General features: G+C 38.0%; 1 protein-coding gene across 1 annotated transcript in view; it reads right to left on the reverse strand.

Moving 5' to 3' along the window:
* Positions 1-15,777: 15,777 nt before the first annotated feature.
* The window catches only part of PROSER1 (proline and serine rich 1), a 35,750-nt gene continuing 24,009 nt past the window's right edge, over positions 15,778-27,518 (reverse strand). The window contains exons 11-13 of the mRNA XM_081045543.1: positions 20,018-21,803; positions 19,367-19,517; positions 15,778-18,791 (exon numbers count right to left, since the gene is read on the reverse strand). Of these exons, the coding sequence (XP_080901669.1) occupies positions 18,669-18,791; positions 19,367-19,517; positions 20,018-21,803 (2,060 nt within the window). The 3' untranslated portion in view covers positions 15,778-18,668. The remainder of the gene's footprint in view (positions 18,792-19,366; positions 19,518-20,017; positions 21,804-27,518) is intronic.

Below are 27,518 nucleotides of genomic sequence, written 5' to 3' on the forward strand. Positions count from 1 at the left end.
GGAATCAATTTTGTGCTTATTCCAATACTGAGAGCACCAATTTTCTAATTTTCTGATGTTCATCTTTCTCATATCAATATTCCAAATAATATTTCGTTTACCTTTGCATGAAAACAAAACAATAGAAAAGAAACTCTGATCTTTCCCAGGTCATCTTGTCTTTTCTAGTCTTTCTTCTCCCAACCATCTAATTATTTTTTTCTTAGCAACTTCATCTTTAAAAACCTCCCAGATTGTGGGTTACTTTTGCCAACTACCTGATAGTCTTAATTGCCAGCTCCACAAACTGAAATTACTGTAATAACCAGGGTTGTCAGCCACGGCTTGTAATTATAAGAATAAATAGGGGATATTAGAACTTTGGGAAAGGAGACTGGGGACCAGAAACACAGAGTAAAACAGACACACACGCATGAGCAGTCAGTGACTGTCTGCTTTAGAGTACTTTCCTCTGCATTATTCTCATACATCTTGGCTATGGCTTGATGGGGAAACAATGCCAGAGACATAATGGGTAAGAAAGCAGGCTCTCGGCTCACACTGCCTAGATACAAAGAAATCCTGACTCCGCCGTGGATGAACTATGTGTGACACTGGGTAACCTCTTTGTGTTTCATGTTTTTCATTTGTAAAATGGGCATGAGAATTGTCTCTACCAGAGTTGTCTCTGTGAAAATTTTATGAAATATTATATGCAGAATGCTCAGAATAATGACTGGCACTGATAAATGGTAACTATTGTTCCCCTAATATGAGCCGAGCTGTATTTCTCAGGATTCAGCTATCTTTTTTCTAAAATGGGAATGTTGTGTTAATTTTCACAATATCTCCCTTTCCCCTTGTTTCAGCTGAATGGAAGATTGACTTGCGGTTCATTAGGTCTGTCAGAACATTCATCGCCTCTCCTCTCCCTCCTCTAATGCTTCTCCAGTTTGCTACAAATCTGAAAACTTGAGACCCATTCTTGGTTCTGTTCTGTCAGTCCTTAGATTCCATTCTGTTTCTTCCTGACCTCTACTCGATCAGCATGTCATCACAATGTTGGGACTAACCTCTCATTTTTGGAAAGAGTGACAGGAAAACTTCCTGTTTCTATCATTTCTTGTGACTCGGACATAGGCAATCTTTGCCTAGAACAGGAAGCTCCTTTCCCTCTTGGAAGTACAAATTCAGCTAATTTCTAAATACATTTTCCCTCATTATCAGCCAAAAAGCATTTCTGCCAGCACCCGTCAGTCACTGCGGTGCAAGGTTCAAAACAACAGTAACAGTAATTGCTCCCTAGTGGCAGCTGGAAAGGGCACTTGCAACAAATACATCCCCTTGGAAGATGATTAAGCAACTGTTTTTCTGCTTCCTGCAAAATGTTTGTTCATTTTCTCAGCCACATAGCTCAGCCTAGAAAGCAAGAATGATATCACCAAGTAAGGAACACCTGGGACAAGTTGAGTCCCTGACGGGGGGCTTCGGGAAATGAATGAAACAGGAGCACATTTTCAATGTTTCCTCCTCTTTTGTCTAAAACATTAACAATTGATCGTTAACCATTGTAGGGCGACATCAGTGGGATTTACTCTATCAGGAAGGAGTGAAGATAGGAGGATACAGCAGATTGAGAACTGTTGGAATACACGCCCAATGCAGATTTTTCTGAGTTCTACTCTTTCATTCCATCAATTCCTGAACTAGGGAAAGTCCTGAAATTGTCTCGCCAGAGGTTCTCAGGGATGTCCAAGAGAGGACTCAACCTGGAGCATCCAATCATATTCTTGTCTCCGCACAAGAATTCAAGAGCAAGGAAGATTCAAGAAAACACAGGAAGTTTCTTGAAACAAAAGTACACTTGAGAGGGAAGTGCAGTGAACTCAGAGACTTGAGTCGAGGAAGTCCCAACAGGGGTATTTATACCTCCCCGGGAGGGATTTGATGACATCCTATTGACTTGGCTTGTCATTTTCCTCCCAGTAGGTGGGATCCTCAGTTTCCTGCTCTTTCTTCCTATTTGGCTCCTCCAAAACTATCATGACATCAGATGTATGCTGGGAGGAGTAGTAACCTCAATGTAAATGAGATTAGAATGACAATGTAATTAGCTAATGTTCAGGATGAAAGTGGTTCTTGTTTTTCTCCAGCTGCAGGTGCCAGGATACAGTCACTTGTTACTTGTGTAACCAGTGAAGCGCCTCTGGTTGTATCCTGGAGGTGGCGGTCAATTTCTCAGGCTACCCTATCCTGCCTGAAAATGAGGACAGCTATGTTTTTAAAAGCTCTAATTCTATTCCTGTTCTTGAACTATAAGGTGTTGTCCTTAAATACCGTGTTTCCCTGAAAATAAGACCTAGCCGGACAATCAGTTCTAATGAGTCTTTTGGAGCAAACATTAATATAAGACGATATTATATTATATCATATTATATTAAAGATCCGGTATTATATTATATTTAATATTATATTATATTATATTACATTACATTACATTACATTACATTGCATTACATTATATTAATTATATATCATTATATTACAGAACCGGTATATATTATATTATATTATATTATATTATATTATATTATATTATATTATATTATATTACATTACATATCATTATATTAAGACCCGGTATATATTATTATATTATATTATATTATATTATATTATATTATATTATATTATATTATATTATGACCTGGTCTTATATTATAGTAAAATAAGATCAGGTCTTATATTAATTTTTGTTCCAAAAGATGCATTAGAGCTGATTGTTTGGCTAGGTTATATTTTTGGAGAAACATGGTATGCATATCTGATTTTCCCTAATGTTCATCTCAGAGCACAAACGCTACCTTGAAACAGTCCATTCTAGCCTTATACCTTTCTCCTTTCCTAGGCTTTTGGTTTCAGAAACTCTTCCGCCAGGTGTCATCCACCATTATTTCTTGCTAAGATGTACACATGTGTTCCAGGACATTAGCTGCTCCCTTAGGAAAACATTCCCTTTCCTTCAAATAATGAAGTTATCTGATTTTATTTACTTTTCACCAATATACATTATCCATTCTATCTTATTCATTCTTATTTATCCAATTCTTGAATTTGCACACCTTTAAATAACAAATTCAGTCCACATATCTATAAGGATATTCATATTGAGAACTCCCAAAACTGTAAATCTGGTCTTCCACCTCCCTCCAGAATAATAAACACTTTCAACTATCAGCTGACGAAACATCTTACCTCAATGCCCCCTCCACTAAATATCCTGTTTTATTATGGAAATTTTGATGATCCATGTGAAATAATATATACAATGTATGTATGGGTATACCTAATATATGTGTGTGTTTATTGAATAAAATGAAAAATGAATATACTCCCTGACCTCAGAACTAGAACATTACCAACACCATTGAAGCTATTTTTATTCTTCCCTGTCTCATCCCAACCTCCCCATAACCACAATTCATAAATAATTATTGATTATTGATTATTCTCTTGCTTTTAACAGTTTTTAAAATCATATATGTATATATCTCTAAAGAATATATTGCTTAGCTCTATTTGCTTTTCACCTGTATAAAAATATTCATGACATCTCCTGTGATTGCCTTTATGGCTCCATATTATATTTTTAAGGTTCATCCACATTGCTGCATGAATTTATTGTTTGTTCATTTTCAGTGCTACTTAACACACGATAATGTAAATAGGCCACAAATCACTTACTTATTTGGACTACTTTAAAGTTTTTGTTTTTAAAATAATGCTACAATGAATATTTTTGCACGTTTTCTGGTACATATATATGCAAGGGTTTCTCTAGACCCTATGATCAAGGCATTCACATCCAGAAATGGGATAACTAGGTTTTATGTTCAACTTTACAAGATTGCTGTAAACAATTTTGCAAAATTTTTTCCAGAATGGTTTGTTTGTATCGAGTTGAACTTCTACAAACAGTGTACAAGTATTCACCTTGTTCCACTTGATATTGTTAGTGCTTTCAATATTTGACAATTTAGAGATGTAAAATAATATTTCATTATAATCTGAATTTAGATTTCCCTGAATTTTAATGAGGCTGAACAATTTTCAAACGGCTATTTATAATTCATGTTTTCTTCCCTGTGAATTACACGTGTCTTTTGCTCTTTAAAATGTTTTCCTTTTTCTTACTGATTTATTTCTTACTGATTTATTTCATTATAATCTGAATTTAGATTTCCCTGAATTTTAATGAGGGAATGTACTTGTATATGTACTTGTACTTGTATATACTTGTATGTACTTGTATGTATGTACTTGTACTTCTATATGTACTTGTATATACTTGATATGTGCATGTTATTTCTATATACTTATATATATTGATATTTGACAGTTACATGAGTGGCAACTATATTCTTCTAGTTGTGGTTTATCTTTCTACTTTTTTAATGGTGCCTTTGGTATCAACTATATGAAACTTCGATATATTTAGTACTTGGTGTGTCTTGTTTAAAAATCCGTTCCTTTCTAAGTTCTTAAGTGTGCTCGCTTCGGCAGCACATATACTAAGTTCTTAAGTGTATTCTCCTATATATTTTTTGAAAGTTTTTAGAGTTACAGTCATGCACTGCATAACGATGTTTTGGTCATTGATGGACCGCATTTACCAGTGGTCCCATAAGATTATAATGGAGCTCAAAAGTTCCTATCGCCTAGTGATGTCAGCCATCATTGTAGCGCAATATTATCATTGTGTTACTGTAGATAAAAAAAAAGGAGTGTTGTAATAAATCGTAAATTCCAGCTGGGCAGGTCATGGTGGGTAGTCATGCCCCAGGCCTATAACTTCTTTAGTGTAGGTTTTTAAGCCAGTCCTGTCCATTATTCTAGTGAACCTAGGTTAACACACCTTTGAAATGCCAGAAGTAATACCACTTGAAGGTATAATCCCCCTTAAGAGAGCACATAATCTTGTAATCCAGTCCCTGCCTTGCTTTCTCCCACTCTCAAGTAATATTCCTTATATTCTCTCTGTAATTTCAAATGCATAAAAGAAGCTGTAAAACTGTTATTCTCTGGAGCATTTGAGGTCTTGTTCCCAAGCATATGTTGTCAGTTTGGCTCAGATAAACTCTTACAAAAATTCTCTACAGATTTGGATGCTCTTTCATCGACTTTACAGTTGCCTCCAATATTCAGTACAGTATATACTGTACAGGTTTATAGCCTAGGAGGTGTAGGGGAACAGAATTTGACACCCCAAAAATGTCTCTTTGTCATAAGGCTTATTTTAGGCTGGTTAATTTTAAGAAAAAGAAGACAGGGGAGAAGCTCTGAAAACCAAGGAGAAGTTACTCTTTGTAAGACATTTACGTCTGTGAAGGAAATCTTCATGCGTAAAGGTGTCCCTCTCCTTGTACCAGGAAGAGGGGCATGACTTTATCTCTAGAAACGCTGATCAATGCTGAAGGCAAAGACGTAAATCTGCATAACAACCTTACCCTCCTTTACTGTAATTTTCCTGGTCACCTTCCATTACTGATTCCTCACACTCCCAACAACATTTGTCTTCAGCTGAAGAAGGCATTTAAGGGGGTGGCTTCAGCCATTTTGGCAAGTTATTCAGTTTCCTCAGTCTGTCTCAGGTACACAGGATGTATTCACGTTATTAAATATTTTTTCCTGTTATTTTGTCTTTTATTACAGGGATGTCTAGACAAGAACCCAGGGGAGTAGAGGGAAAATTATTTTCCTCTCCTACAGAGCAACAGGCTGTACCACATAGGCTAGGTGTGTATGTAGTAGGCACCCTGACAATTGTCAGTTTAGCAAGTAAACTCTTATAAGACGTTTTCTGAGACTGGATGTTCTTTTATCAGCAGGACAAATGCATGTCATGTATCTATTATTATAATAACAGACTGTTTTCACTGCCTTAAAAAAATCTTCTGTTCTCAAACTACTCATCTTTCTCTGCCTCTCCCCACAAACACTGGCAACCACTGATATTTTCACTCTGTCCACGGTTTTGCCTTTTCCAGAAGGTCATATACTTGAATCATACTTACTTTTCAGATTAACTTTTTTCACTTAGTAATACGCATTGTCTTTTCATGGCTTGACAGCTCATTTCATTTTAGCGCTGAATAGTGTTATATTGCCTGGTGTTTTCTTTCTTTTTTTTTTTTTTTTTTAATAAATTTTATTGGGGACAGTGTGTTTTTCCAGGGCCTATCAGCTCCAAGTCATTGTCCTTCAATGTAGTTGTGGAGGGCGCAGTTCAGCTCCAAGTACTGTTGCTATTTTTACTTTTTAGTTGCAGGGGGCACAGCCCACCATCCGGAATGCGGGAATTGAACCAGCAACCTTGTTGTTGAGAGTTCGCGCTCTAACCAACTGAGCCATCCGGCCGCCCTGGTGTTTTCTTTTTACGAATCAAGGTTTCCGCTGTTGTTCACATTTGACAGTGCATCTGACTTTTAAATATAATGTATCTGTAAAGCTCATTAAGCTTTTTATCTTCCTTTCCAATTATTATGCCTTTTACTTCATTTTTGTACTTACTACACTAGCTAGGATTTCTAGTACAATATTGAATTATATTTTACTTGACGAGTCTCTAATTTTATAGGGGTATTTTATAGGGGTATTTCTAACATTTCATAATTAAGAATGTGTGCCATATTTTATAGATTTCCTTTACCTGATAGTTTCCTTCTTTTCCTAGTTTGCTCTGTGTATGTGGTGTTTTAATCATTATGGCGATTGAATTTTATCAAATGTTTCTATGCAGACTGAGAAAATGGTTTTTCTCCATTTGTTAATGTGATAAATTGTCATTTTAGATTTTTTCATGTTATTCTATCTTTATACTCCTGATATAAAACCAAGTTGATTATGTTATATAATTTTATTTTTATTTTTAAGTTTAAGTGCTCTCTTTGTGTTGCTAGTGGTTTGTTTATGATGTTTTACTACTTTCTTGAGTAGGGTTCACCTGCTTTTTTTTTCTTTCTCATACTATTCTTGTCTGAGTTTTGGTTAAAGTTATATTGATCCACAAGAATGAGTTGAGGAGTGTTTTCTCTTTCTGTTCTCTTGGAAGGGTTTGTTCAGTAGAACTGGCCTGAAATGCCTCCTGAGCTTGCTGTTTCCTTTCCATTTAGAAGTGCTATGATATTAATATACAGGCAAGTATAGCTAACATCTTAAACTGTGTGCTCATTTCTTCCACTTTTGTGTGTCTTCCTCTGGATGACTTTTTCTTATTCCATTTTTCCCTTCCCACCAATTAGGAGTTATAAATACCAATAGCATAACTCCTATAATGAAATTTTACAAGGTATAAATTAAATTTTAAATTTAAATTAAAAATTTAGTATCACAATGCCCCTCCTGAATACAAGGACCTTGGGGATACTTTAATTTGGATCGTCCTTCCCAACTTACTTGCCAATGTTGTCCACTATTTAATCTTTTAAGTGACCCAAATTAGACATTGTTTACAAACTTGTGTCACCTTTAAAAACAACAAAGTCTCATTAAATTGGATTTGGAGTAAAGTCTTTTTAAAAATTCTGTGACACTAACTATATTTCATAAATATGACTAAACAGACTAAACTCATTGGGCTAATCAAGTGGTAGGCTTAAAATTAAGATTAATCAATTAAATGAATTAACAGCATTTGCAAATCCTATATAGACTATAGGCCTTTACGGAAAGAGTACGGAGAAGTACATTTCCATTCCTTTTTCTTAATGCCAGTCCTCATCACCTTCATTTTTGGATTTCTGCAATAACCACCCAGTTTACTAACTCTAATGCAACCTCTATGCTGCAGCCTAAGTGGTTTTTACGAAGCGCTTTCTTACAATTTTCCAAACTGTTGACGACAGGACAAATGTCCAACTCCTTAGCATAGTTTACAAGGTCATTCATGATCATGTCCCTCCCTTGTCTTTTTCAGATATGCTTGTCAATGAAAGAACATCCAGCCTAAGGAAAAATCTTATAAGAGTTTACTTGAGCAAAGCTGACAATTGCCGCAGAGCAAAAATCTCAATGAATTGCTAAAATGCTCTGGAGAATGGCAATTGTGCAGCTTATTTTATACATTAGAATCAAAAAAGGAGACATAAGGAGAGTTACATGAAATCCGTTGGTGGTAGATTAAGGTAGCAGGAGAAAGCAAAGCGGATTGGACAAAAAGCAAAATGGAGACACACTTCTTTTACATGGGTGGGTACCTGATAGTTAACATTTACAGCACGCAGAGATGGTATGTGGGCAAGAAGATAACAATTGGTCTCCTGCTATGGTGCCAGCAGTTGTGCCCTGAAGGGTCTGGAAAAGAAAATTACTCTGCATTTCAAAGGTATGTTATCTAGATGCACAAATACAATAGACAACTTCAAAGGTAAAGGTTGACCTTTGTCAAGGAAACTACAGACCTAGGACATGACTACGCACCATGACCAGCTTTTAATTAGAAATGTTTACATTCAGACCATCCGATGTGTTTGCTTCCAGTCTCTGGTTTGTAAAGCCTGCCATGTGGTTTTCCCCTGAGCTTGTCAGATTTAGCGTGTGGCCCCTTTTTTGTCCATAATTCCCCCCTTTTGGTTGTCAATTCAAAGGATGCACTGATGACCAACCTTTTGGTTGAATAATATGATCCAATGGTGCTAGAAACGTTCATTCATAGGAAGTTTTAGTGTGTTTGTCTTGCTGAAATGGTGGCCCATGGGGGCAAGACTATAACCTTGGGTGGAAGTCAAGGCTAAATTTTTTCAAAATGAAAGGTGGGTGAATGGGAGGAAGTCAGATTCTATCTGTCTTCATTAAAACTATTCTGGATCATTTCTAATCTTTGAGCTATCATGATCTGAGTGTTTTTTGCTGTTTGTCTTAAGTATTGTTTTTCTGCATCTAGTATAACATTTACTTGGGAAGAACAAGAACAATCGTATTAAACCAATAACACTAATTGGAAACAGAAAATGTCCAGTAGTGGACAAGGATGAGTCTGAGGGGAACAAACATTTCAGTCTATCAAAGAGCCTTTTATATGTATCGCCATTCTAATTTCTAATTAAGCTAATAATATGTTTTCCTTCCTTATGTACTGCCATTTGTACCTTAGGATAAGTTTGGCCAGGTGAATGAAGACTTTCTACTATTTCATGATCCAGAGGCTAATTTTTCTTTCGACCAATTAGTTTCCATAGAAATGACTTCCTGGAGAGAATTAAATTCAATTTCCCAATACCTTGGATTTTCAGCATCAATATTATCATAGGTTTTTCATTAACCTTAGGCAAAGCTTTTTTGCCGATATTTTCAGTATTACACCATACTTGTGTAGCATTTAACATAAACTTGGTGTCATTACAATAGAAGTTACTTAGTATAACAGAAGAATTTTCAAACCCTTCCCAACAAAAATGTCCCTTTCCCATATACCATATATTGTTATTTGTTAGGGTAGACACAATAGGCCAGAACTAGGTGAATTCAGAATTCCATATAGATTGGGGATATAACCATTCACCTTTCCAATTTCCACAATCAGATAATGATATGGGTTCCCATTTGCTAGTATTTTTTAATACGGCCCATTTACTTCTCATTGAAAGTATTCTGGTGTTATTAAGGATGGTCCCTCTACCAGCCAGTTGAACTAATGAAAAGCTTAGCTTAGGATTTAACTGAGATGCCTGGGCTTTTAAGCTACAATGTCATAAATCATATTTTTCCATCTAAAAATCTCCAAAATCTAGGGGGGCCATAAGAGTCCCATAAGTGCTTATTTAGCCACTATCGTCGGCCATTGTTTCACAGCTAATTCATGATCCAGAGGATAGACCTTGTTGAGTAAGGTGCGGGCATGTTCCCATTGCTAGGTTGGAGTTTTTTGAGTCTGTTGAGTCTGTTCTATCAGCTGAGCTAAGGCCAGTATCTATAAGGACCTTAGTAGTTTCCCCTTTTGTGGTAGTTTCAATTTTTCCTGAAGTATTAGTAAGAAGGGAAAATGACCTCTCATAGTTCTTGGAGCAGCCCTATGCTTGTTCTGTTTCTTTCCATGCTGCTTCCCATCCTTTTCCTTCTTAAAATAATAGTCCTTCTATATGACCTACTTTAGATAAAGATTCTTTTTCTAATGAATGACATTCTGCATTAACTGCAAATTCAGCTTGTCCCAGACTATCAAGGCCAGTCCCTAATTCTCCAACTATTCCCCTTATTTCTCTTTTTCAACCTTTTAAAAATAAAATTCTTATTTAAGCATAACACACATACAAAAACTCTTATAGCATACATACATAAAAGTGCACAATCATAAACACATCCATGTAACCACCACCTGGATCAGACATAGAACGTTACCAGCACCTCTCACCTCCCCCTCCCAATGACCACTGCCTCCAGCCTTCCCAAAGGTAACCAGTGTTCTGCCTTACTTTTGCCTATTTTTGAACTTGATATAAATACTCATATTGTATGTGTTCTTTTACATCTGGTTTCTTTCCCTTGATGATATCTTTATAATATTCATCCATGTTCCTGCATGTAGAACTAGTTCATTCACTATCATTGCTCTCTAGTATGCTATTGAGTGTACGCATTCTATCGCTGAGGGACATCTGGATTATTTTCACCTGGAGCTATTAAGAATAATGCTGCTGTGACATGTGACTCATACATGTCTTTTGGTTTCCATATAAACTCATTTATGTTGAGTATGTATTCCTGGGAGTGGGATTGTAGGGTCTTAGGGTCTGGATACATTCAACTTTACTAGATGCTACAAAAAGTTTTCCCAAGAGGTTGTACTAATTTCCATGCCTACCAGTATCGTAGGAGTTCCAGTTACTATATATTCTCAATAACCACTTGACACTGTCAGTGTTTTTTTTTATTTTAGGCATTTTGATAGATGAATAGGGGTATCATATGGTGGACTAATTAACATTTCCTTTGTGAATAATAATGTTAATGAATAACAAATATATAATACATATTTTTGTAGATTAGCAATACATGGTTTTGTATATTAATAGCCATTTGGAAATCCTCCTCTTTCATAAAGGGTCAGCTTAAAAAATTGGCTCTTTTTCTTTTTGATTTGTGGTCCTGTATGGATGGCAGATACAAGTCCACTGTTGGTGACATCTAATACAAATTCATACTCTTTGGCTTGCATTTCATTCTCTTTATGGTGTCTTTAGATGAACAAAAATTCTTTATTTCTATATATTTCAATTTATTAATGTTTTCCTTTATTATTAGTGCTTTTTGTGTCCTGTTTAAGAAATCTTTGTCCATGAAGACCATGATTTCAGGAGGCCATGAAGATATTCTATGTTGTATCCTAAAAGCTTGTTTTATCTTCTGTATTTAGATCTATACCTCACCTGTAATTGATTTTTGTGTGAGGTAGAAGCAAAGATTTTTTTATATGCATTATTAATACTTGACAGAGCTGGACCATTTTTACTGGAAAGACCTTCCTTTCCTCACTGCTTGTGTGCTTTTGCCATTGCCATGAGAACATACCCTCGGAATGTTCCTGAGCCATAAAAGGTGACAAGAGGAGCAGAGACACCTCAGCAAACCAATGCCTTGCAAGAAAAGAAACACAGAGTATCAGGATCACCACTTTTTGTTTCCTTTCTCTCTGAAATCTTAAGCTCTTATGTCTTTTGAGCCACGGTAGTTTTCCAACATCTTTGGAGTGATTTTTAAAATTTCCTTCCAGCTTTTCTACTTGTCCTTGATAGGAAAGTTGGTCTGAAACAGGATAGCTATAATGGAACTCCTCTAGAGCTAACATTTACTAAAAGTTTAATATGCGCCAGGTACTACTCTACTCACTTTATGTGTATCCACTCATTTAAACCTCACCACAATTCTAAAATGTAAGCACTTTTATTTCCCCCACTTTACGGAGAACTGATGAAGAGAGATAAGTAGCTTGTCGAGGGTCATACAGTATAAGTGGTAGATCCAAAATGTGAAACCTGGCAATTTGAGTTAGAACCCTACACTTAGCCTAGAACTATAAGCCTCTTAATTCTCAGCTCTCCATTCTTCACTTGGGATCCATGAGGTGTATATAATACTTTACATTAAAGCCATGTTGTTTTGCTAGAGCAATTTCTGTGAGGATTGAGAGGATTTCTGTCACTTGAAATCAAATGATTTATGATCAAGTTCTTTGGACAAGACACCGTTCGCCCCAAAATGTGTCATCAGAATAAAATGCACTAATAGCCTTTCTCCAAATAGATATCATTTTTCTTCTCATAGCTTCTCATTTGTTAACATCCTCATTTGTTAATGATCTCACTTACTTTCCTTGTTTTTGAAAAGAAACTCACTGAACAATTCCCACACTGTTGGTTCCGGCAAACCTAACCATGAGAAGCAAAGGGCATATTCCAGCTAAAAGTAGGCAGACACAGTGAAGGAACCAAGTCCTCCAGCAAGGGCAGAATCCCACCAGGCTTGTGTTCCAAGGCCCAAAGCACAGCTTGAACATGACAGGTAACTGAGTCAGCTGCTAAGAGGCAGCAACCATCTCCCCTTAACTCATTAATCTTCCCTCAGCTATGGAAGGGGCCTGGGGCTTCCATTTTATCAGCATGAAGAAGCACATTTTCACGCATCATTCCATAAAAATCCTCTGCTGGAATCCTGATCTCAGAGCTATTGCAGGTTTGGTTCCTGACCACCACAATAAAATATCACGATAAAGGGAGTTGTAGTCTGTTTGCTGATAGAGGGTCTTGTTTTCAGTCACAGACACTACAGCTCTCACTGATGAGGTTTGGAATTGGTGCTACTTTCCCCTCACTGCTACTTGCCAAGATCTGGACACTTTGTCACTGCAGTTTACCCCCTCTTATTTCTTATAGAGGGCCAATATTGTTGGATCCACCAGAAACACTGTTGCCATTAAGGAGCTATGGCCTGGGAGTAATTGGAGTATATCCAATGGACCCAACAAGGTTGTGTTTCCCATTCCATAGTTAAATGAGTAGAGGTAGCCCCCAAATGAGCTAGAGTTTGAGTGTTCCAGGGCTTCCAAGGATGCAAGAAGGGTGAGGGAGTTACAGGTATATCTACCCACCAACTAATCCCAATAATTTCTGAAATGGGACCCATTGATGTTTTTCACCCCCGTTTTATGGTCAGCTACAAGAGCCCGGCTGGTGGGTCTGAGGACAAGATATACTATGACAGATCAGGCAGGCTGCTGATCCATCTTACCCAAGAAATTTTAATTTTTTGTTTTACCATCCATTCCTATAGCTATACAATGTTCATCTAAATTAGATTTATATATAATTCTACCAGAATTGTCAGGGAGGTGTTCTGGAAGGTATTTGCCCAAGATGGGTCCTTTATAAAAGATATATCCAGAGAAAAATGTGCCAAAGTTTATATTAATAGAAGACTAATACATGTCTAACAAGGCAGTAACTTCATTATCATAACATAATTAAAATATCATTGTTTTGTAGGTGGGAAAGATTAGCAGATACCCAGGTTAAATTTTTCATACCAATAAAGGGGAGGAACCTGGGGAGACAGATAGTTTCCATTAGGAAACCATAAGAAGGATAATAACAATATAAGAATCACACACACACAAGGTCAGGTAATTAAGTTTGCAAACTCATTCTAGAAACAGTGCTACACACCTCATTGCTGAATATCACTATGGTCACTTTCAAAGTACTGCCCTTGGGAAGCTATGCACCGATGCCAGTGCCTAGTCCACCATTTAAAGCAATTTTGGAACTCTTTTTCTGGAATGGCCATCAGAGCTGTTGTCTTATTATCCTTGATGTCCTGAATGTCATCAAAATGTCTTCCTTTCAATATTTCCTTTTTCTCTGGGTAAAGAAAGAAGTCATTGGGGGCCAGATCAGGTGAGTAGGGAGGGTGTTCCAACAGTTATTTCTTTACTGGCTAAAAACTCCCTCACAGACAGTGCGGTGTGAGTTGGTGCATTGTCGTGATGCAAGAGCCATGAATTGTTGGCAAAAAGTTCAAGTCATCTAACTTTTCCACACAGCCTTTTCAGCACTTCCAAATAGTAAACTTGGTTAACTGTTTGGCCTGTTGGTACAAATTCATAATGAACAATCCCTCTGATATCAAAAAAGGTTAGCAACATTGTTGCAAATGAGTTCACAAACTTAATTGCCAGACCTCTTATATATCTTCATTGATCATTAAAAATTATGTGATATAAGAGTAAGGTTTGAGAGAAGTTCAAGGAACAAACTTACCTACTTTGTTAGCAGACAAAAAAATTATTAAACTTCCTATAAAGAACAGACTTTATCTGTGCTCCACATAGAAGCTTCTAACTTCCAATTAAGATAAGCTTTCCACTTATTCAGTTTTAGAGCTAGCTTTTTCTAATTGAAGGTGCATAAAAATCAATTTGGAAGTGTCAAAAGTTCCCCACTTTGACCATCTCAAGCTGCTATTGTGTTTCCCAGAAAATAAGACCTAGCCAGACCATAAGCTCTAATGCGTCTTCTGGAGCAAAAAATTAATATAAGACCCGGTATATTATTATATTACATTACATTATATTGTAGACCCAGTCTTATACTATAGCAAAATAGACTGGGTCTTGCATGAATTTTTGCTCCAAAAGATGCATTAGAGCTGATGGCCCAGTTAGGTCTTATTTTCCGGGAAACACGGCATCATTTTTCATTAAATTTTCCCATTCCTGTAGGCACTTGAGGTGCCATACAATTTATACATATAGCCTGCAGGAGTATCAATGGGTAGCTGAGGTTCTTGGTGTTTATTGACCTTAGAGGCACAATTTCCCATATTTAGTTTTCCATGGAGATCTGCAGAGTCTGAACAAATTTCTAGGGATATTGTGTGGAGGGTTGAAGTGTGCTGCTTATGTGCTGAGTTCAAAGGAGCTGTCATTTCACCACTCGAGTTGCTTCAACCTTCTTACATGTCTGCTTCTGTCCCTAGCTAATACCTTGTTTCCCTGAAAATAATACCTAGACAGACAATCAGTTCTAATGTATCTTTTGGAGCAAAAATTAATATACAACCCAGTCTTATATATTATATAAGACCTGGTCTTATAGTAAAATAAGACCAGGTCTTATATTAATTTTTGCTCCAAAAGACGCATTAGAGCTGATTGCCCAGCTAGGTTTTTTCGGGGAAACACAGTAAAACCATGAGGACTCAGAACGCTAAGTAACCAGCCTTTTCGTGCACATTGCCAGATGCGCCAATTAAGTAATTACAGTTGTATTGGAATTACTTATGGGTCCACTGCTTATTTTGAGGTGTACCCGTAAACACCTCCACAGATTCTCAGTCACCTAAGAATACCTAAAATTTGAGCTGGAGGGAGGAAATGCCCCTTATTTCTGGAGCTGAACAAGTTCAGACTCTCATTTATCCAGGAAAAGGTTTTGTTGTTCCAATTGAAAAGCCGAAATTAAAACCAGTCGCCCATTTCAACTCTTATCCTTTAGTGCCACCTCAAGGATTTTCTAAAAACAGCTCAGATAGTCAGACCCACTACCACAAGCAAAAGGGAGGTCCTGGATTCCAAGAAAACTCACCCAAATTCACCCAATGTGAAGCAAGGAGCTGGTGGGGCTCAACGGGCCCCTGCTGGTACCTAGCACCAGGTCAAGGTCTGAGGGGTGGTCCTGGGTGAGCTTCTGTGGATTCCCGCCAACTGTGCCAAGTAAATGTCGATGAAAGAACAGCCTAAGAAAAAGTCTTATAAGAGTTTATTTGAGCAAAACTGATGACAATTGCTAGGAAGCAAAATTTCAACAGATTCAGAAAATGCTCTGGAGAATGGCAATTTGGCAGTTTATTTTATACATTAAAATCAAAGGATGAAGCATCAGCAAATGCATTGGTGGTAGACTAGGGAGGCAGGAGAGAAAGCAAAGTGGGGAAATCTCTGGGATTGGATAAAAAGTAAAATGGAGAAACTCATACTTCATCTACATGGGTGGGTACAGAATAGTTAACATTTACAGCACATACAGATGGTATGTGGGCAACAAGATCACAACGTGGTCTGGTGCTCTGGTGCCCGCGTTTGTGCCTTCGAGGGTTCTAGACAAGATTACCCTGATATTTCAAAGATATGTTATCTTAGATGCACAAAGACAATAGACAATTTCAAAGGTAAAGATTGACCTTTGTCAAGGAAACTACAGGCCTAGGATGTGACTATGAATTATGACCAGCTTTTAGTTAGGAATTTTTACATTTAGACCATCCTGTGTGGTTGCTTTTGGTCTCTGAGTTTATAAGGCCTGCCATGCGGGCCTTCCCTGAGCTTGTCAGGTTTAGTATGTGGCCCCTTTTTTGCCCACACACTCAAACTACAAACTTCATTCAAACTTCATCCAGTTATGTGATTATATTACTATGTTAGTTTGTCAGACTTTGTCTTTAAAAGCATGTTCACTCTTATTCATCCTTTAAGACTTTAATGTCACTGAGAAATTTTTCTGGACTCCCTTAGTCAGTAAGGCACTCAACTTCCTTCCTATTATCTTCACAGCACTTGGTAGTACAAGTAGCCTGGTGTTGGTAGTAAATGCTTGGTTCAAATTACCCCTCGTTTACTGTGTAACTTACATCTGGCTTCTTTATGTGGCTAATTAAATTACTAGTACTTATCTCATAGGGTTGTGCAATACGTAAAAACAGTTCATAGTAATTCAAGTGCTCAAAAATTGTTTTTTTTTTCATTTTTATATAAATCTGTAAGTGTCCAGTATGTGCAAGATGTCAGATATACATCTAAAAGATCAACAGGATATAGTTCCTTCGCTACGTAGAAATAAACTTTGTAGTAGCATCACTATAAAAAGATTGGTCATTCAATAACTTCTTTCTGAATGGTCAACATATATAAGCTATATATAATCCTAAAAAAGTTATGAGTATAGACTTAAAAAGAACAAATGACAACCTCTAGCAACTATCCTCAGATTAACTATGAGGTTACATTCTGTGTTTGAAAACAAAGCAATAAATAGTCTGTTTCAAGTGTTGATTATAATTTTCACATAAGATACATTTAAAGGAGTGATAATTCAGTAGTAATAATTGAGTTTCAACTAAAGTCAGACAAGAATGTTCTATGTACCATGTTTCCCCCAAAATAAGACCTAGCTGGACAATGAGCTCTAATGCATCTTTTGGAACAAAAATTAATATAAGACCCGGTGTTATAGTATATTATGTAAGACCTGGTGTTATATTATAGTAAAATAAGACTGGGTCTTATATTAATTTTTGCTCTAAAAGACGCATTAGGGCTGATTGTCAGGTTATATCTTATTTTCGGGAAAACACCGTAGTAGTTCTAGCACATACAAAAAAAATAAAAAGCCTACCCAAGCATTTAATAAAACACTTATAAAATATGTCATATCCATAAAGTTTATTTTAAAAAATTGTTAAAAACTAACCATACAGGAATATTTATTAATATACTTAAAAAGTTTGTTCCCCATATTGAAGGAAAATACATTAGCAACATCTTCCAAACACCATCTTTATAAAAGTAAAACTTCTAGATGCTGAAATGTACTACAGTAGATTCTATAGTTTACACTTTTAATCACAGGATCGGAAATCATTCTCCTTACTCCCCCATCTCCCCAAATGTGGCAGTTACTATACTTAAATTAATGACATTCAATCATGTTATACTACCACATATCCTTAAATAGATACACACTGCATATTTACTAACAGAGCAAGTCTTCTCTATGTATTGTCACATAATTATTTTAGATAAGCATTTGACTTGAAGTACAAATAGAAATACTACATCCCATGATTGTAAACATTCACCAAAAGCTTCCAGAGTACGAGTAATAGAGGTGGCCCACGAGTCAGTCAGATGTGCCTCACTCATTTGGATATTGCTGAGATTAAGTGTTAAAGGCAAATTATCACAAGCCTTACTTGTATTTCTGTAAGAAAGTAGTTCTGGATATATATTTGTGGTTGAAAACACCTGAAAGTTATTCTAAAGACTGTATTAAGCACCATTTTCACTTACTTAAATATAGAGTTAAATTCAGCAGACTGTGTATAATCATTAATGTCAGAAATTAAAAATAACTGTGGGTCTCAAATCCCCTTTTGTGGACACACATGGGGTACTGAGTTCCAATGATGCTAATAGGAATCACTCATACACACGAAGGGTAGTAACTCCCCCAGCGCCACATGCAACCCATCAGTCTGAGGCACAACTATTACTTCTGTCACTGGATGCTATACAAGCAGATTTAAGGCTGTATTTGGCTACAAGAGTTCAACCTCCTCTTTAGTATTCTTTCTACACAGATTACATACATGACTCAAAATTTCATGAGGTGGGAGGTGAAAAATCCCCACTTTTTAAATACTATTCTCCATACAATTGTCAGTATATTTACACAGGGGAGTGTTCATACTTAAAACCATTTTAAAAATGCAAGTTTGTTTTTAAACTCCTATCCCAATTTCCCCAGGATTATCCTCATTCTCATTTTCTGACTTCTGGTCAACTTCACATTTGTCAGATTGTTCACTGCAGTCCTCAGGCAATTCTGATGTTGCTCCAAAGGAGAATACAAATTAAAATATATTCACTGCCATCCACTTTGAGACAGGCCTGGTTGCAAAGAGAACGGTGTTCCTGGTGTTGAAGGATAACTAGGAAACCCATCCGGCGGAGCTGGATAGCTTTCCAGAGCCGACGCTGAATGAACCTAATAGAAAGAAGAATGTGCATTTTAGCAGTGTCTGTACCTGCTTTGGCCTACGTCACACTACAGATGTTTAGAGTAGAAAACAAAGAAAAAATGTTGGCGCAAGATCCGTCTGCTCAGTCTCCTGACATTTTTAAGAAATGGTCAAACTTCTTCAGATAGTGAGGTGCACAAAATGCCATTAACATATTTAATATTCTTGAAAAAAAGAGTTTCTAGAGAAAATTTGCTTTAATGATCATTATTTTAGCTTCGACTGTAGAAGACAAGCTAAAATTTGACTGTCACATAGAAAGATTCCATTTTTAAAATCTCCAAGCTGAAATTTGAAAGACTATAAGCAGGAAAAATAATTCATAAAAATGAATATATTCCACCACCTTTGTTATCCTTCTGAAGGAAGACAAGAATAATTTGCAAATTTGGGGAGAATTAGTCAGCAAATCACCAGATAGTCTGCTAAGTGTCATTTTTTTTGCCAGTGTTGGGATATTGCTGTTAGTACTGGAAGGTTATCACTATAGAAGCTACGTTACATGTTATGATTTTATTTATACCAGACACTGCCTGCTCACCTGCTGTAACAATGCTGACTGTGCAGCTGCATTATGCTGTAATTCTTGCAAGGATGACTGTGAAGGATTCTGGGAAAACCCTGGGATACCTGGGAGGGATAAAAGGCCTGGAAAAACAGAACTGCCTGCAGCTTGAAGTCCAGATGATAAGCTAAAACAATAGATAGAAGAACAGTTCAAAATGAAGATTTGACATAACAGCTATTGCGTCTATATTTGCCAAATACTACCTTAACATGTAAAGAGAGAAAAAAAAAATCTTAGAATTTCTCTATTGAAAGGAACCACAGAAATCAGTCACTCACTGATATAAAATTACTTTCTATAATAAAGTATATTATTCTGAATTCAATTAAGTCTGTGTTTTGCATAGACTTATTGAATACTTCATGCTCTGGTATAAAAAAGATGAATTTCCAAATACAAATCCTAAAGCTACCTGAATATTAATATTTTATATATTTACCTTAACATCTTTGAAAAGCCATAAAACATTTTTTGAGCACTGAATTTTCAGCCCAGAAACACATAAATTTAGCGCCACCAAACAATTAGATTTTGACTTTCACTTGAACGACTTCAAAAATAAGACTAGGAACTACAAGTTAGGTACAGAATGATTTTTATCGTATTTCCAAACTATCCGCCTACCTGGCTTGTGCAACGAGAGCAGAGTTGAAATTGGAACTAAATGCTGAAGCAAATCCTGGGAGGACAGGAGCTGGTGATGGGGCCGTAGCAGCAACTGGTAGTGGTGTGACTGCTGCAACTGTAGCGGGTGCCTGCAGCCCCGGGAACGAAGGGAGAGCAGCAGTAACACTGGGGGTGTTAGAGACGGAAAAGCCAGGGTAGGAGGGATTTGAAGATGGCAGAGGTCCTTGAGTCACTGAAAAAAGTGAGGGGACAGCAGTGGACAAGCTAAGGGGGAAAGGTGCTGCCGAGACTGGTGCGGAGACAGAAAGCCCTGAGCGAACAGCTGCTGTAGAACTAGGATGAGGGATAGATGTGGACGAGACAGTTGCAGATGAGGTGACTATTAATGATCCTGGAAGAGATACTGATGGATTAAGAGATGGATTGCCTGTTAAAGGGAAATTATTGGTTAAAGAAGTAAAAGGAGGAAGAGCAGTGAATACTGGAGTGATAGGAGTGGAGGAACCATGTGGTGGAAGGGAAATAGAGGAAAGGGGATTTGAAACATTCAAGGGAGTACTCAAACTGGAAAGACCTGATAACGCAGGATTAAGGCAAGTAGATAAACTGATGGGCACTGATGCTGAAGTATACGCGCGACCCAGTGTCCCCGACAAACCTAAAGTGCCATGAGAGGGATTCACGGAATGAGATGGGCCTTTGAAAGCGGAGGGAGTAGGACTCGTGGGCTCAGTTTTGATCATAACAGGAATAGTTGTTACAGCAGGAGTAGATGAAATATGCAGGTCTGAGTTACTTGGGTGGGGACCATGCAAAAGAGTAGCTGAGGAGCCAGAGCTCACTGGCCCTGACGTTGAAGCTGATGTTGGAGCAGCTAGAGGAGACTGGACAGGCAAAGCAGCGGGAGAGGAAGTCGAGCTGGCCACAGGAGATGGCAGCCCTGGGAACACGGCCAATCCCGGAGTGGACGACCCCTGTGGGGTGGGAATGGCTGCTGGGGCATAGCACTTGTTAGAGGCTAAAACAGGAGAATCTGAGTTGTGATTAGTAAGAGAAGAGAGTGAAGCCAGCCCACTTGTAACAGCAGAGGATAAAGCAGAAGGGTTGATTAAATTGGTATCATTCGATGTCAGAAAGCCTTTTAAAGCAGACAGAAGAGGACTGTTTACACCAAGTGGACAAGCAACACTGGGAGCAGAACCACTGGCAATTACAGAAGGAGTTGGGTTGGACACGCCTTGGGATGTTGGTGTGAAGGTCAAGGGAAGACCCGCAAAAACTGATGACAATGAAACAGAATTTGGGTTGTTGGCAGAAGCAGCAGTAGAGGTGGTAGAAAAGGAGAGGCTAGTGAAAGGGACAGAAGTAGAAGCAAACGTTTCACTGGAAGCAGGAGTGGCCCGAGGAGTGGATGTGGCCTGAGGAGCTGGGGTAGGAGTGGCAGAAGGACCTGGCAGTGGCACCAGACCAGAAAAAACTGAAGGAACAGGAGTAGAGGTTGTGCTGTGGACAGAGGTGACAGGTGCGGCTGGCAATGAAGGGGTCCTGATAACGGTTGGATTCGGTGCTGACGGCTGAGGTGTGTGAACGGCTGAAGAGACCTGCCCTGGGAACACAGGAAGCACAGTACTGGGCATGTTCAGCCCGGAAATGCTGGCCGTTCCTGATGCTGAGGGATGATTCGCCGCCTTGACCGGGGATGCAGTAGGGACGGGAGTTGCCGCAGGTGTTGAAGGATTAGAACCATGCGGAGAAAAGAGCTGACTCGCTGAGGCAGAAAATGCTGGAGGGGGAAAAGAGGCAAAAACTTATCATCATGCTGTAATGTCACATTTTAACTCAAATGCATACAATTTTCTGTACTATTTAACAACTATCAAAGACAACCAATGACAGGTATAACAGGCTATTGCAATATATAAATTACTTGATTTCATTACCGTGATTTTCATTACAAAGCCCGTTAAATCCAGTTGTCTTCAAGACTCTGCTCAGAATAGTCCTCCAATTCACAGTGTGGAAACCTCGAGAAGTTCGCAAATAAACTTTCCTTTTATATTTTCCCAATTTTTAAAAATTCAAAGAATTTATTTTAATTGTGATTAGTGTTGCTATGCTGACTTTACCTTTCATTCTTTCAAACCACTTATCCAGAATAATAATACAAGTCATTTCCACCTCTGAGGCACTTTTAGGACATCGCTTTCCGTTTAGGGGCATACAAGGCCCTCCAGGATTTACGCACATCTCTCCAGTATTCTTTGTCGTCGCTCTGTGAGTTGAACTTAATATTTCAGATTACCGATGTATATAGCTTTTCCCTCTAAGCATACTGAATCCTCTGTACTACCTTAACCTCTAACTTTACTTGGCTTGTCTTAGGAGCTCCTTTAGGGACAAAAGCCATGTCTGCATCATCTTTAGAGTCTTAGAACCAGGCACAGTGCCCGACACCTGTGTGTTTAATAAGTGTTTGCTGCAACTGGATCTACCATGATTACCTCAACTACAGCTCCCAAACCCATCTAAGGACTTATTCTCAAGAGTTCTAAAGTTGCTACAATATTTTCTTCTGAAAAAATCTACAAATAATTAACATAGGATTTTGGGGGATGATTGGGGTTTCCTCCCTGTATCAATTCAGTGACAATGTTAGCCTCTGATGATCTTGTTGGTACCAAATGGAAAGCATGGCTTAGGTAGCTAATGTCAAAATGAGTCATCTGTTGCCATACTCACATCGAAGTCTCATTTTGCAGTAATAATCAACCAAAAGACATTTTCATGGACTACCGTAGGACTAAAATTTTAAAATCTATGCATAATAAAGGCTATTGATATAAGAAAGCTAACATGGTCAATTACGTAACTTACTATGCTAATCATGGGTGGGGAGGGGACCATAGGCAAACAGCATATCCATAATATATCTGTAGTAAGTGACAAAGGATTCTATATTGGGATGAATAAATTTTACAGTTGTCTTAGAAAAGAAATATGGTAGAATAGTTGAGAACAGTAATATACAAATATATAAACTTCAAACTCAAAAGGCCTGAAATCTGTACATTTGTGTACATTCATAAGCAGTAATTTTGTTTCAAGAAAATAAGACTAGCTATCATTTTAAATCTGGAGTACATATGAAAATACATTTATACTTTTGTTTGTATTGAATTTTTTTATAAGAACTAGACGCACAATGAATGTATACCTATTTCTGCATTTGTAAATAATGTACCAAAAAATTATTTAAGTCAACATTGGTTGGGAAACATTTGAGGATTCACTATCTTGTTTAACTACATGCTGAGGACCATGCAGTTAAAGACAAATCATAAAGTAAAACCAAGCTGCCCCACAGTGTGTTCTTCATAGCAGCAGCCTCTGTTAAAGATCTTTTTTATATAATAAAGCAAAAGCCATGCACTATAAAACATAGTGCCTGCAATTAAAATGCAACAAAATGAAAACAAACCCCACTTTCCTGTTATCTACTTTAGTTGTTAACTATAAAACACTACCTGTCAGATCCTGTGCTAAGTACTTTATGCCCACCATTTCATTTGCCCTCACATAATCCTGAGATAGCTACCAACACCCCCATTTTATAGATGGGCAACCTGAGGCTTGGCGTAATTAAGCAACTTGTTAAAAGATTATGCTTCTATTAAGTAATGCTCAAAGTGTATGATGTTTCAGTTATGCATGATGAGTAAGTTCCAGAGATCTGCTACACAACATTGTGCCGATAGTTAACAACACTGTAGAGTATTACAGTCAAGATGTTGGAGAATGCAAATGCTGTGCTTCCCTCCTCTCACAACCACATCAAAATTACAACTAAATTACAGTCTAGCCGAACCAAATCCCTACTACTAAAGACATAGAGAAGAAGCCACCTTGAGATTGGTAGGATGGACAGAGACATGAAATGGTCTGGTCCCACACTCGTATGTGACCATTAAAAATCGGGAGGGTTACCTCAGCTGAGGTTGTTCCCTGTCAGAAGAGCAAGGGGTCCCAGAACCACACCAGGCTCCCCCGCCCAGGGTTCCAGTGCTGGGGAGAGACGTTCCCATAACTTCTGGCTGTGAAAACCAGAGGAGACTGTGGCTGAGATGAGGGCAGCTGGAGTCCCAGGCATACCTCTTAAAGGGTCCGTGCACAGATTTACTCGCTAAGCTACTCATTCACTCTGAGCTCCAGCGCTGGGGCAGCAGCTTGAAAGACACCAGAGACATATAGGGAGGAACTGAGTTGTCTGGATTCAGAACGAGGGCTGGAGGCGCAGCTTTCTCCAGGAGGGAGGAGCTGGTGGAAACCATTGTTTTTTTGTTGAGCCTGCCCCGTTCCCAGCATGCAGATACAGGCGGCCACTATATCTGAGTCTCCATCAAACTGGCTAACGTATTTCATCCAATCTGCCCTGGTCATCCTGAGGCCCTGCCCCTCGGGCACAACTTTTGGGCACATCCAAGCTTCTTCCAGTGGCTTTTTCGTACAAAGTTGCAGACTTTCTTAAAGTCTCTCAAAGGTTTGCAAAACCCAAAGAAGCAACATCTGGCTTCAGTGTGTCCTGTACTTCTGGCTGAATAGCCCTAGTGAAAGCCGGCTTTGGTTCATGGCGTGGCCTCTCCAGGCACCTCCAAACGTACTGCTGGCAGTAGCCATCTGTGGATAGCTTTGTGTCTCATGCCATGTGGCCCTGGGCAGGGCACAGGTTACAGCTGAACTTGGTCTATAGAGGAGTCCCTCCCAGGAGTCCCTGGGGCTGGTACACCCAATGGCCAGCTTCAAACCCAGCTGGAGAACCACCTGGCTGCCTCTGGGGACAAAAAAACCCAAAGGACACACTGAGCAGGCACCAAAGTCTTGCTAAAGCAATCCTGCTCTCTAGAGTCAACCCCTATACTACAACTCCTCCACTGTAATCAATGCCAGTCCTTACAGGCAATCAGCCCGAGGGTCGATCTCTCCTACTGATGTGCAAATAGCAACAAAGGCTCAATTACAACAAGAAGGTATACACAATACACACAAGAAACACACCTGGAGCCCCTGGCTTTGGTGATCGGGGAGACTATACCACTGGACTCTATAGGCCACCTACTACATAAGGTCACTCTACTAAGACCAGGAGACATAGCAGTGCTGCCTAATACACAGAAACAAACACAGGGAGGCAGCCAAAATGGACAGACAAAAAAATATATCCCAAATGAAAGAACAGAACAGAGCTCTAGAAAAAGAACTAAACAAAATAGAGACAAGCAATCTATCAGATGTGGAGTTCCAAAAACTGGGTATAAGGATGCTCTATGATCCCAGGGAGAACTTCAACAAAGAAACAGGAAACATAAAAATGGAGATAGAAAACATAAAAAAGAACTCATCAGAAATGAAGAATACAATAACTAAAATGAAGAAGAGTGAATCAACAGATTAGATGAAGCAGAGGATTGAATCATTGATTTAGAAGATAATGTAGCAGAAAACACCCAAACAAACCAGCAAAAAGGAAAAAAAAAAGTCTAAAAAAAATGAGGATAGTTTAGGGGCCTCTGGGACAACATCAAGCATACCAACATTCATATCATAGGGGTGCCAGAAGGAGAAGAGAGAGAGAACAAGGAATTGAAAATCTACATGAAGAAATAATGATGGAAAACCTCCTTAACCTGGTGAAGTAAATAGATAAGCCCAGGAAGCCCAGAGTCCCAAACAAGACGAACCCAAAGAGGCCAACACCAGACACATCATAATTAAAATGACAAATGTTAAAGACAAAGAGAGAATTTTAAAAGCAGCAAGAGAAAAGCAGTTAAGTTACCTACAAGGGCTCCCATAAGACTGTCAGCTGATTTCTCAACAGAAACTTTGCAGGACGGAAGGGATAAGCAGGAAACAGTCAAAATGCTGAAAAGCAAGGATTTTTGACCAAGATTACTCTACCCAGCAAAGCTATCGTTTTGAATTGAAGTACAGGTAGTTTTCCAGAGAAGAAAAAGCTAAAGTAGTTCATCACCACCAAACCAATATTATAAAGAATGTTAGAGGGACTTCTTTAAAACAAAACAAAATCAAAAGATAAAAAATATGAATAAAATGGCAATAACGACATATCTATCAACAATTATTTTCAATGTAAATGTATTAAATGCTCCAATGAAAAGATAGGGTGGCTGAATGGATTTAAAAACAAGACCCTTACACATGCTGCCTATAAGAGATTCACTTCAGGCTGAAAGACACACATATTGAAAGCAAAGGAATGAAAGATATTTCATGAAAATGGAAATTAAAAAAAAAAAACTGGGGTAGCAATACATATACGAGACAAAATAGGCTAATACAAAGGCTATTAACAAGAGACAAAGATGGACAATTCATAATAAAGCGATCAATCCAACGCTTGTAAACATTAACGCACCCAATGTAGGCACTTAAATATATAAAGCAAATATTGACAGACATAAAGGAAGAGAGTGACAGTATTACCATCATAATACGGTACTTTAACACCCCATTGATGTCATGGACAGATCATCCAGACAGAAAACCAACCAACAGTAGCCTAAAGTGACACATTTAGATCAAATGGTTATAAATGATATTTTTAGAATATTTTACTCCAAAGCAGCAGAATATACATTCTTTTCAAGGGCACATGGAACATTTTCCAGGATAGACCACATGTTAAGCCACAAAACAAGTCACAATAAATTTAAGAACACTGAAATCATACCCAGGATCTTCTCTGACCACAATGGTATGAAACTAGAAATAAATTACAAGGACAAAACTAGAAAACACACAAAAACATGGAGATTAATTAAGCTACTAAACAATGAATGGGATAATGATTACATCAAGGAGGAAATCAAAAGATACCTTCAGACAATGAAATTGAAAACAATATGACCCAAAATCTACGGGACACAATCAAAACACTTTTAAGAGGGAAATTCGTAGCAATACAGACCTACCTCAAGAAACAAGAAAAATTTCTAATAGACAGTCTAAACCAGGGGTGTCCAAACTGCGACCCATGGGCCAACTGTGGCCCGCAATCCATTTTTTATTGGCCTGCAGCAAATTCCAAAAATATATTTAGTTTACTTAAATAAACCAGGTGAGGTAATACGTACTTCACCTCGAGTGAGTGGCCCAGCTGTTTGTGTAGTTTACCACATATGGTCCTTGGCGAAAACCGTTGAAAAAAGTTTGGACACCCCTGGTCTAAACTTATACTAAAGGAACTAGAAAAAGAACAAACAAAAACTTAAGTGAGTAGAAGGAAGGAAATAATAAAGATTAAGAAGGTAATAAATGAAAGAGTGTAAAAAACACCACAAAATATCATATGAAACCTACAACTGTCCTTCCTTTTTTTTTTTAAAAAAAAAAAAAAGATAAAGTTGATAAACCTATCACCACAGTCATCAGGAAAAAAAGAGAGGACACAAATAAATCAAAAATCAAAAATATGTGACAA

The sequence above is a fragment of the Rhinolophus hipposideros genome (assembly GCF_964194185.1).
Source record: "Rhinolophus hipposideros genome assembly, chromosome: 4".
Taxonomy (NCBI): Eukaryota; Metazoa; Chordata; class Mammalia; order Chiroptera; family Rhinolophidae; genus Rhinolophus; species Rhinolophus hipposideros.